At 36.2% G+C, this 13,175-nt stretch overlaps 1 protein-coding gene across 4 annotated transcripts in view; it reads right to left on the reverse strand.

The window, feature by feature from the left end:
* The window catches only part of IFIH1 (interferon induced with helicase C domain 1), a 56,413-nt gene that overhangs the window by 18,881 nt on the left and 24,357 nt on the right, over window positions 1–13,175 (reverse strand). For all 4 annotated transcript variants that reach the window (XM_007183182.3, XM_007183179.3, XM_007183181.3 and 1 more), the window contains exons 4-5: window positions 10,661–10,765; window positions 5,208–5,428 (exon numbers count right to left, since the gene is read on the reverse strand). In XM_007183182.3, coding sequence (XP_007183244.1) covers window positions 5,208–5,428; window positions 10,661–10,765 — 326 coding nt within the window. The remainder of the gene's footprint in view (window positions 1–5,207; window positions 5,429–10,660; window positions 10,766–13,175) is intronic.

The following is a 13,175-nucleotide window of genomic DNA, read 5'->3' on the forward strand; positions in this document are numbered from 1 at the left end:
AATAAGGGCTGGCTGATCCTCCTGGCTGGAGAGAACCGTGTAGGAAGAACATGTCTTTGTATTATTATTTAGTAGAAATGGTGAGGGCTTCTAAGAGTGAATGTGGAGGGGAGAAGGGGTTAAATGGAATCCATGAATTCCAAGGAAACAAAGTGAATCAATAACCAAGTATGGCAAGTGAAAGAGCATAACACAGGTAGAAAGAGAAGTTTTCAGTTAGTGGTTCCCGCGTACCCACCCGTCTCCAACCCCAAAGTGAAGTCTCTGGTCTACTTGCCACAAAATCAATTCAGAGATTTGGAAAATACAGACTCCTGAGCCCCACCCAAGAACTACTTAATCTAGGGACCGACCATCTCTGGGGACTGAGTCTTGAAGCTTGTGCTTCTGTTTTTTTTTTTTTTTAATTAATTAATTTATTTATTTTTGGCTGCATTAGGTCTTCGTTGCTGTGCGTGGGCTTTCTCTAGTTGCGGCGAGCGGGGGCTACTCTTCGTTGCGGTGCGCAGACTTCTCATTGCGGTGGCTTCTCTTGTTGCAGAGCACGGCCTCTAGGTGCGGGGGCTTCAGTAGTTGTGGCTTGCGGGCTCTAGAGCACAGGCTCAGTAGTTGTGGCGCACGGGCTTACTTGCTCCGTGGCATGTGGGCTTTTCCCGGACCAGGACTCGAACCCGTGTCCGCTGCATTGGCAGGTGGATTCTTAACCACTGAGCCACCAGGGAAGCGGAAGTTTGCACTTTTATGAAGCTTCCAATATGACATTTAGGTCTTTTTAAAATTTGAGAACCACAGCTCTTCTCTTTCTTCCACAAAGTCATTTCCAATTCACTTTTCTAGAACTATTTTCCTTCTACTTATACAAGAAAGAGGAAATAATCCAGCTCTTCTCTTTCTTCCACAAAGTCATTTCCAATTCACTTTTCTAGAACTATTCTTTTCCTTCTACTTATACAAGAAAGAGGAAATAATCTAAGAAGGAAGTCAGCAAAAGAGATTCTGGGGAAGAGAAGGAAAATTAAATTTAGTGGAGATAGCATGCTCCAGAGGAGAGAAAGTGAGCTCTGAAAACAACTGCTCCAGCTACTTGCTTATTGTGTGACCTTGGACAAAGCTCTTAATCATCTCAATTTCCACATTAATAAAGTCAGGAGGGCTTCCCTGGTGGCGCAGTGGTTGGGAGTCTGCCTGCTAGTGCGGGGGACACGGGTTCGAGCCCTGGTCTGGGAGGATCCCACGTGCTGCGGAGCGCCTGGGCCCGTGAGCCACGATTGCTTAGCCTGCGCGTCTGGAGCCTGTGCTCCGCAACAAGAGAGGCCACGATAGTGAGAGGCCCGCGCACCGCGATGAAGAGTGGCCCCCGCTTGCCGCAACTGGAGAAGGCCCTTGCACAGAAGCGAAGACCCAACACAGCCATAAATAAATAAATAAATAAATAAATAAATAAAGTAAAGTCAGGAAAATATTAACCTGTGGTGGAATTGTTATGAAAATTAAATGAAATAGACACTGACATATTGCCAGGACTCAGAAAACTTCCCTGGTATTTCACCATCCTTTTATTCTAGCAGTGGAGAATGACAGAAGGGAGGACCAGTTCACTTCAAAAGAAAAGCGTTCAAGTCTCAGCTCTGCTGCTTATTGACTGGATGACCCCTGACAGGCCAATTAAAGCCTCAAAGCCTCTGTTTCCTGATTGGTAAAATGGAGATAATTATGGTTACTTCAAAGAATAGCTGTGTGGTTTTAATGAGATAATATAAAGTGTAATACAATATTTATTATTATATTAATACATATCTCTCATTTCCTAGACTGTAGATTCCTTGAGGGCAGGATCTGCATTTGATTTGTCTTAAATACTCTTATGTTGTTGAACGATTTAAGAATCTCTATACTATGGAGTGGCATAAAAACCTGAGGTTCTGCCCATAAAGGGTGGGCCGAGATCTTCCAAAGAAGCAGCATCTTCTGGTCTACAGAACAAAAAGACATTGTCACAGGTGGTAGCAGGTGTTGGAAATCCTGAGACTCACTTTGGGTGGTGTTGACTTCCTACTGAAGGACACAGAGAGAGCCAGATGCAAGCCTGACATGGCTAACTGGGAGGCGTGTGGGCCTCTTGGAGCCTTTTCCTGAGGTGTGACAGAGTGCCTGCCAAGACTAATCAAACCCAACTGCTACCCACTTCTGCTGAATCATATGGGGCTGCATTATAGCATCTGAAGGAACCTGGGATTCCTCTCTCATGATGTTGAAGCCCTAGATAGGAAATAGAAAGTCTGGGAACACAGGTGGTGTTTTCATTTTTCCCTGCATCTAAAGGCGATAACTTTGGAAAGGATGGAGGGAGATAAAACTAAATGGTGTTAGGAACAGGATTTCTCCTTCCTAGATCAAAGGTTATAATACCTTGCCACTGGGTCAAATACAGAATGCAGGTTATATTGACTTACTGCGCCTGAGATTACCTGACTCAATCAAAAAGAATTAAAGCTGAAATTACTTTAAAATTCAAAGAAATAGGATAATAAAGTAAACGATTATGACATAGATGGAAGATCTAGTGGAGGGATTTCTAATAATTCTTAGGGAAAAACAACAGGGAAACAGATCAGGAATTAGACCCATGTCCTTAAATGTCTACACAACAATGCAATGAATATGAGTAACCAATGAGGATAATTTAACATTTAAACATGGCTGCAAATGTGCATTTGTAAATATCACCTCGATCCAATGGGATGAAAGATTCGCAACCAGAATACAGCACTGAGAGGATAAGGAGTTTTACAAAAAGGAAGGTGCGTGAGATGCATACAAAAACATGAGACCTGAAAAGGTCCATCAAGATGAATAATGTGAAAAAAATAAATGTAAGTATTTGCACTAACGCTCAAAATTAACTGCACAAAAATAACAAGAGAGGCCTAATTTAACAGATTTTCAAATGAAAAGGAGCTGAGGGTTCTTAGGTTATAGAAAACTCCAGATGAGTCTGTGGTGCCAGAACTGGTGACAAAGGCAAACCCAGTCACGGACAAAATGTCACATCTCATCTCTCCTATACTCTGCACTAAGACTATATCTATAGTATTTTGTTCTGCCCTAGACACTGTGTTTTAACAGGGTTTTAGATAATGTCTGGAAAAGTATGAGATCTCAGGATGATGAAAACTCTGGAAACCATGTTATATGAAGAACGTATAAAGCAACTGGAAGTATTTATCCCAGGAAACTAAGAGAAAAATCACTTTAGAGTCACATGATGCAAGCCTTCCTTCTCTATGTGAAGGGCTGTCATAAGGCAGAAGAATTAAGACTCAGCTTACTCCGTATAATCACAGAGGAAAGAACACTAACCGATGAGTGTGTATTCCAGAGAAACAGATTTTGATGAATGCAGGTAGGGCTTTCCAGCAGTGACAGTTGTTCAAAGAATGGATTGAGCTGTCTTGTTAGAAGGAGGACCTCCTTGATATGAGAAGTTACTCAGCAGAGGTGAGAGAACCACTCAGCAATGGATAAAAACTGGATCTCTAAGGCGTCTTTCAACTCTAATAGTCAATGATGCTGTGACCCGATAAGGGAAGAAAAGGAAGGTGATGAATCAAAAATAATTCATAGGTTTTGAGGCTACGTGCTTCGGAGGAGGTAATATAACCAACAGAGAGACAGACAAGTAGGTAAGGAGAGCTCTTTGGGAGAGGAGATGAAGGGAATGAGTTTGAGGAAATGGCAGAATGTTCAAATGGTATCAAGAGCATCAGCTTAAGTGGTTTCAAATCCAATTAACTTTGTTCTCTTCTCTGGACCTGGCACTTAAGACCCTGCTCATTGGTTAAGGAATTCCACTTTATTAGTTATAAAGGTGAGGAGGAAGGGATGGAAGAAAGAACTAATATTTACTGAGTCACTCTTAGGCTTTAGATAGATTATCTAATTTAAACTTCCAACCCTGTATAGGGTTAGTATTCTTTTATTCACTTTACAGATGAGGAAACTAAAGTAAGAGAAGTTAGCGATGTGCCCAAGATCAAATTACTGGTAGGTAGAAATTGTATTCACACCTAGATTTCTTTTATTCTAAAAGATAATATCCTTAATAAAGGAAATACATGGAAAGCCCTGGAAAAAAATTCTAACGTACCACCATTACCACACACACACACATACACAAAACCTGTTCTAATAGTGGGCATGTAAGAATAAAGGAGCAGTCTTTAGGCTTGGCATGTACATACAAAGTGCATTTGGAGCTACATGACATAAATCATTAAGATAGTGGATTCTGAGTATGTTTCTTTAGTACTGAAAAGCAGGTTGCAACTAAAACTTTCAGCATACTAGAAATCCAAAAAATAGAGGAAAGTTACATATATAGTCTATCACTATAATTTCTGTAAAGGAGTAAATGAGAATCTAGTTACCATAAGTAATGGGAAAAAAGACTGTTTCTGGTCATGGAAAAGTGTACTCAATTTTACTCCATAAAATGGTAAAGATTAATATCCCCAATTTGCAGATTTATAAATTAATAAACTCTGATGTATCTGAATAAAGCTCAGATAACTAGATTTTGTTTAAAATGAAGGAGACCCATACCTGTTTATGAAGATAGGCTTCAAAAATCCTAAGATATAAATACTAAAGAAAATCTCAGTTGCATTGAATGATATATGTATATAATTACATATATAAAATATTTGAAAATTATTTATCTATTTAATTTGATATAAATCAACCAAATATTCACTTAATTTTCTCTTCATCTTCAAACCAAATTGCATATATTCTGAATAAAGAGCACTTGCCATTTTTGACTAAGGGTCAGTGGTTAAAGAGACTCTAGAACACAGTGTTTAAGCCTAGAATCCAGGGATATTTTGAGGTCCTTTATGTTCATATGCAGTGATAAATGAGTACCAGTTCACCTTAAAGAAAATCTGGGTAAAATACTCTTTATACCTCAGTTACAGCTATTTAACTTAATGTTCTAGCTTAAGAGAAAAAAAAAATCGACTTTAACGGCTAATGACTGAGATATTACAAATAGCTGGAAAAGCAAAGATTTAAAATAAATTACCTATTTTGACATTTTTCCTAATTAAACTAAATGTGTGATCCATTGTTACAAATGTCACTATACAAATGCTTCAGAAAAGTAAAATGAAAATAAACCATGTTCTATTTCTGTGCTGTTTGAATACCTTATTGACAAGGACCATAACTTTTCCAAGTTCAGATGTTTTTTTCTTCTTGTCCAAGTGATCCTTGGCAATGTAAGCGGCCACTCTGGTTTTCCCACTCCCTGTAGGGAGGCATATAATGATATTCTTCCCCTCCAAGGCTGGCTGGGCCACTTCCAGTTGGTAAGGCCTCAGATGCATTTCTGGCTCAGGGGATGCTCTCTGTACCGCATTCTCTTCATCTGAAGGAGGTGAAAGGGAAGAAAAATAAGGAAATTGGCAACAAAATAACTAAGGCTAGGAGGCCTGAAACTGAACATAAATATTGTGGCTTAAATTCCCTTTCACGTGTGGTCCAAACCAAAGTTCTATTTTCTGTACCAAATAGGTGTCCACTCTCTGCATCTGCAGGATACAACCCAAGCACTATGGAAGTGGCCTGGGGAGATGGGGGTACAGAGGGAATGAATTAACAGGATGGAGGCCTAGGAGGGGGCAACACAGAAGAGTCTTTTCACAGAGTGGGCAAAGCCAAGTGGAAATGACTGTGGTGCAGACTTGGCAGTTTATGGTTCTTAATGCATCAGACTTGCCATTTCTCTGTGGAACCATTCTGCCCCACTTTTTTCTCTTAGCCTTTCCACCAACAGATCAAGAGGAACTGGGAAAGTAGGACTCATTAGTCCTCCTTGTTCTGTATTTCCCCTCACTTTTAATTGCAAAGAAATATTAGAGCTGATGCTACTTTCCTTCATTTGAAAAACTTTACCTGACAAACCAAATACCAAAGAGCACTTCTATCTAACTATCTATCTATCTATCATCTATCTCAAATATCTAAAAATGGTTCCCCCCAAATCCCATTTTTGCCATTTAAGACAACCAGATTAAACAGAGGCAATATTTAGGGAAAAGGAAAATCTCCCGTGCTAGCCTTTAATTTTTATGTTTTCACTGAAAGATGAAAAATGATTTTGATGGTTTTAACTGAATTGTAACTAATTTTGCCATTTGGTTTTGAATGTGTTTTTTTTCACTTCTTTATAGGTATGTCTCCACGTATTCATATTTCCCTGAAACTCAAAGTACAATATATTAAAAATATTTCCAATTAACATAGATTTCTAAATTTAAAATACTGATAAAATAAGTACTAACATACATTCATTTTATAAACATTAGAATCAAATCATTATAATATATCTTGGTTTAAATATATTTTGTTTAGAAGTGACCATATTTATCTAATTAGTCAGAGGAAAAGATCTAAAAATGTATAACTTACCATGTGGAATGCAGTAAAATAGATATTACATCAATTTAAAAGCCCATCTTATGCTTTATGTAATTACAGAAAAAATGAAATGACAGCACTTATCAGTATTTCATTACACGTGAAGTAAGCGTTCTTTCTCTTATCAATGATTGCAATAAAACTAAACTAACATAATCCCATTAACTTCAAAAAAGTTGCTGATTGTTCCATTTCAGGAACTGGATGATTCTATTTAACTGGGTTTTAACTTGTTGTTATAGCACTATCTGAACAGGTAGGAAAATTCACACCAAATACCACTTAGTAAGGGTCATCTACTAAACTGGCAGGAAATTTGCCTTCTGTATGGCTGAGTAAACACATATGCAATACATTTACATTATCATTGGCTCATCTGCTGATTCATTTACTATGACTGTCAGGAAAAACTCATTCAAGATCACCAGCTTTTAAAAACATACATTGACAAGTTTTCTTTCCATGCTTGTTTTGAACTCTATAGCAATTATAATTCATCTTTATTATATTTATGTAAGATTCAAGTTGATTTAAGAATATCATTATTTCTCTAAGTGGCTTTTATAGATTATCAAAATTCTAATATTCCACCTATATTTTGAGCATTTGCCACCTAACTTTTCCAAAAGAGCCAGAATGTTTGCAAAGGAAGATGTATTTTAAATTGTGTTTTAACACCAAGATCCAGGAATTTACTTTTGCTAAATTGCCATTTGAGGTAGGAAATTTATTAAAAGATATCAGCAAATTCTCTCTGTTTAATTTCACTCTAGGTACATTTTTTTCAAAGATTTAAGAAAATAATAAAATTCAGCTTCCCTCAAAATAGTTGCATGTACTTTTTTAATAATCACTTTCCCCTTTTGTTTTTCATGCTTACTACTACATCCTTGGGTAACAAAGATTAAAAAGAGAAACTGAGACCAATTTTCTAAGTCTCTTTTCCAGGAATCTAAAATGAAGTCAAATGAGTAAGACATCAATATCACTCATGTATATTAGATATTTGTTGTACTAATACGCTTAAGAAGAGTTAAGAGCTATCATGTTCAAAATTTAATTCTTGAACCAAATGCGTGATGTTTACTGTTATTTATCTAGTAATGTACCACTAATTCATTCCGAAGTAAACATTTACTGGGTGCCTACTAAATGCCAGGCACTCCCAAGAACACAGTCCTTATTTACAAGGACTTCAGAGGCTAGGGCACTCCACTACTGCCACTGAAAATATCTGGCTAGTGGACAGCTCAATATCGTCCATATTTTTTTGAGTCAAGTCCAGGAAACTTGATGGGTGCCCCCAAGTTTAAAAGAGAGGCACAGAGTGAATATGGAAAAATTAGAGCTGGATTCATTGTGAGGATAGCATCCAAAGAAAAAGAGCTGGGTGAGTGCTAAATATTCAGCCTGATTCTTGCCTTATCACATCCTCTGACATAGGGATGGAAGAATGTATCCACATAAGCAACGAAAAGAGAATTTTCTCTTCTCTGCCACCAGAAGGAGAGAATTGGGCTGGTATCAAGGAGCCAGGAGCCAATTTCCCTTATAAAAAAAAAAAATGTTTGGGTTTTGTTTGTTTGTTGTTTTTGGCTCTCTTTGAAAAGCAAAATCAATTAAATGCAACAACGAAAATGGTATTTAAAATATGCACAGGCTTTGAATAACATTGTGCCCATCCTCTATGACAAATATTAATCAAAGACCTTAAAATTATACTATACCATACAAGTGGTCAAAAAATGAAATCAAATAGGGCTTAAATAATAACATTCTATTGGAACTACACCATGTGGCAAATTTCATTCTCACATTGATTTTGACAGCTGAGTTATTCTTGGAGAGAAAAGGTCTGTCACTGCATGTGTTTGAAATCGACAAAGTATTCCTTTACCTATAGTATGTAACCTCAGAAAAATACACCATCCCAGCTGGACAAATATTAACAGATATTACCTCGAAATAGTAAGGAAATACTTTCTATATATCAGGCCAATGTGCATTGCCAAAAATATTGCCACTTTGAGAGAAGCAGTCTATCTCTCTGAGAATGAGAAACAGGAAAACAAAAAAGCCTCCCATAGTATAATTAGAATATTTAAACTTTATAAGTGCCACTAATTATGCTTTACTAGGGCATAATAATATTTCTAAGAAGGAACATAATGTCACGTCCATGATCCTTATGACCCATCATGTAACCTTTGAAGGTGAACAAAGGGCATGTGGAATAGGGTCCCTTTGATGTCAACCTCAGAAGTTAAAACATAATCCCAAACACTGTAATGCTTTCAGTGATTCAATATGTGTTTAACAATTCGCAGTTTACATAAACCTGTTTTTGAGTTGATTTCCACTTCAGCCTATATCATGCACCTGAGGGAAAGGAATTTCAGAATTTTATAATTTCAGAATTTTGCTACCCACTATGCAATTTTATACCCACTAGTCTTTGTTCCTAAACACTGACCATCCAGAGCTTCAGTGAGTGCCCTTTAAAAATGTGTTTGTCTTCAAATGTATTTGCCTTTGAAAATGTATTTGCTTTTTAAAAGTAGGTTGCATTCAGATTTATCATGTCTTTCATGCCACATTGAAGACTGAAAATCAGTAAATAGTTACATTTGCTAACAGCTCTAAACTGACAAAATGCCCGGCACATAGAGAATATCCATTAAATATTTATTAAATGAATGAATATTGTTGAAAAGCCCTTACTTAGACAAACAAAAATTAGGATGAGGCCCAGAAGCTTAAAGCAACCATAAAGAGGTTAAATATTAGCTAGAGTATATTTTGAGTTCTAGCATCAATAGCATTTAATAAAAATGTTAAATATTAAATTTAACAGTTGTATAACAAGCATAGAAAAAACAAATACAATCCACAGAAATATGCACACGGCAAGAACTTAATAAACACTGACTAAATTGAACAGAAAATTAATTAACCCTTTTTAATTAACGTTAAAGTTATGACTGACATTTGGTGAATTGTGTTTCCTCAGACCAACTTGTTCTAAGAGATTCAGGGGTGTTATTAAGAGAAAAGGGCATTTAAATATAAGAGGTGGTACATTCCAATTGGGAAAACTTTTAGGGCAGATGGCCATCTTTATGTAAACTGTTTTGCCCCTTTAGGCCTATTGTAGATGTAAATTTCTAGAATCCTTCGACAATGCAGGATAATCTAAAGTGCACAATATTTTCTCCATGTGTTCTACAACTCAGTCACAGAACGAATGAAGAATGAAGTAATTTGTTCTTAATTTGCCGTGTTGTGCTGCCTCTTAGCTGGCCACATTGCAAAACATTGTTTTTTGTTTGTGCTAATTTGTTAAGTTTAATTATAAAATATTTCAAACATATAGCCAAATGTTAGAAAGTTGTGTAACAGATATCCAAGGACCCATCATCCATTCTTAAAAGATGTTAACATTTTACCTTAGTAATAATAATGGAAGTGCACATTCAAAGAACAGAAAGGAGAGATTTGAAATCGATCAGACTGACAAAAGTTAGGGAGTCTGATAACAGGAAGTCTTGCTAAAGTGTGGGGATTGGGAAGAGGCACTCTTATTTATTGCTGGTGGGATATTCAACTGATATGAAGAACAATTTGGGAAATACCTAGTAAATTTCTCATTTAGTGATGAAAATATTTTGCAAACTCAATTAAAGAGGTGTTTATACAAATTGAAATTCTTTTAACTATATGTGTAAATTCTAGCTCTTATTTTAAGAAGGACTCATTATATGCCATTAACTACAGTCATACTCATCTTATTGATAGTATTTTTTATTTATAATGTATTTTAATTTTAAAAAATTAGGGGTTGGAAAAAAATGTACAAAATTGAGTACATAATTTGAAAGCAGTCAGATTAATTGAAACAGATCACGTAAATAACATAGATTACATGATTCTATGGAACGTGGCATATGCCAGACCAAAAAGCTATGTGCTGGATCAAAATTAGAGAGCTTGATTCTAAGACTTTTGTAAGTTGTACTTTTAAAGAAAGTGAATGGCAAAGTTCCAAAACTACTTCAACTGTAGAAAAGAATTGCTTTCATTGCATAAATACATTAGGGAGGGTATGAACAGCCCCCATGCTTTCCACTATATGGTGTCTTATTTCACACTTTTTAAGGTTTACACAACAGTTAGGCAGTACCTGAATCACTTCCCATGGTGCCTGAATCACTGCCCATGTTGCTGTTATGTCCAAGACTTTCATCTAAGCAGCTGACACTTCCTTCTGCCAAACTTGTGTCTGATTCTGCAAAGGAAAACATTTTAAAATATTTTAAAAATATTTCTGAGAATAAACGTATTTTAACTGCACACCTCTACAGCACACAGTACATACAGTTCAATGCAAGAGGAGAAAGTACACCCAGACGACTACGAATAAAAGGTAAGAGTTTCTGGCAAGCGACGTTTAAAAACTCCACCATAGATGAGCAGCTGTCGGGGACTGAATCAAATACACGTATCTACCTACTTAAAGTACCATTCATCCAATATGAGAGGTCATGCAAATTTGTAAGGGTTTATGACTTTTGTCGTCCCCCTATGTGTAAATTTTGTCCAAAAAGAGAAGATCTAGGCCTGATAATGTCATTTAAACAAAAGTACTATATAGAAACCATTGAGTCATTTTCATGTAAAACAGTAGAGAATTAATAAATTATAGAAAAAATTAATGAATTAATGAAGTACATGGTTCTACTGATAGGTTATGAAAATAGCAGTTCAGTGATACACATAACTTTAAAATCTCACAAAGAATTTACTCAGGAAGAATATCATGAAAGCCTGGCATTGCAGTGGCACTGGGAGCTTACATGAAGTTGGAAATAATTTTTTTTCTTTACTGTACTTAAACTAAGCTTCCATCAAAGAATTACAATTAATATGAGGGGCAAGGGTATGTCTTTCACTTATTAATCCTGATTTTTTCTTTTCAGTACTCAGTATCAATTCCTTTTGAAAACCTTCCTTCCCTCAAGGGAAAACTTCCCTCCTTACAGTTTATTTCCAAGGATTTATGCAATCCCACCCGCAAGGATCAGAACTACTGCTAAACTGGTAAAAATAAATGAAAGATGGTTACAGATGTTGGTTTTGGAATTAGAAAGACTTGTGAAATTTGCTGTTGGCAATGCTGTGAGCCTAACTTCCTTCCCCTTATTTAAAATGGGGCCAGTAGAGGCACAAGCTATTATAAAATAGCTTATTACAAAATAAGCTATGGGATATATTGTACAACATAGGGGATATAGCCAATAGTTTACAATAACTATAAACAGAGTATAACCTTTAAACATTGTGTACTCCTGTAACCTATATAAATATTGTGCATCAACTATACTTCAATAAAATAAATATAAATGAATAAAATAAAAAATAAAATGGAGCTAGCACAATTTGTCTCACAGGATTTGACAACCATGGAGTAGTATTAGGTACAACAAGCTCTTTGCCCTTTAATTGCTGGTGATTGGAAAATGAAATAAAATTCAAGTAGTTGGTGGATTACTAGGGCAAGATGTCATTTAAAAATCTCTTGGGAATTCCCTGGCTGTCCAGTGGTTTGGACTCCGTGCTTTCACTGCTGGGGCCTGGGTTCAATCCCTGGTTGGGGAACTAAGATCCTGCAAGCCACGCGGTGTGGCTTAAATAAATAAATAAATAAATAAAATATCTTTACAATTAATAATATTTCATAATATTTACACGTGTTAGATAATTATTATTTTATGCTAAAGCTTCCAAATGCACTAAATAAATTATATTAAAGAAGGCTTAAGCTATGTAAAACTAGTCTGAGTGTCACATATTTAAACTGGAAATAGAAATGGGTGCAAAACAGACAGATAATATGTTATCAGTAAAATGTCTCTGGAAAGGGACAACATACAACTCCTTAAAACTACAAGTACCTTCTTTTTCTTTAACGGGTTATTTCTTTTTTTAAGTCAGGTATGTTGAGGTATAATTTCCATACTGTAAAACATCACTCTTTTTAGGTGGATAGTTTGATGAGTTGACAAATGTATAGTTTTGTAACCACCATCACAATCAAGATTTTTCCATCACCTCAAAATCCCCTCAAGCCCCTTTGCTGTCACTGCCCTCCTGCGGTCCCCTGGCAATCACTGATTTGGTTTCTGTTCCTAGAGTTTTGCCTTTTCCAGAATGTCATATTAATGAATTCAGGCACTATGTAGCTTTTATGTTTGGCTTTGTTAACTTAGCATAAAACATTCAAGATGCAGTCACGTTGCTGTTTATATCAGTAATTTGTTCCTTTTTATTGCCGACTACTATTCCATTGCGCCTCTGTGACGTGTGTCTGTGACATCTCCCTTCCAACTTGGATAAGCCCATTGAGCTTGGGAAATATAGTGGAATTACAGCCAATGCCAATTAAATATGTAAGATAGCTTTCTTAAAAGTTAAAAGAAAGCTTATAAGAAATTTGTAAAAAATAAAATTGTCAGTGGACTTACATACTGTTTAAGTATATTAGCACAACACAGATATACTCATGCGAAAATACTGTGCTTATCAGTTGTCGTAGATTAGCTTTGAAACTCAGATTTGAGGAATCCCTTATGATCACACGGGAAAGCCTGTATATCTCACTGAGAGATTTTAAATATGGCACTTTGCAATTCCCAGAG

This window comes from Balaenoptera acutorostrata, chromosome 8 (assembly GCF_949987535.1).
Source record: "Balaenoptera acutorostrata chromosome 8, mBalAcu1.1, whole genome shotgun sequence".
In the NCBI taxonomy this organism is placed as follows: domain Eukaryota; kingdom Metazoa; phylum Chordata; class Mammalia; order Artiodactyla; family Balaenopteridae; genus Balaenoptera; species Balaenoptera acutorostrata.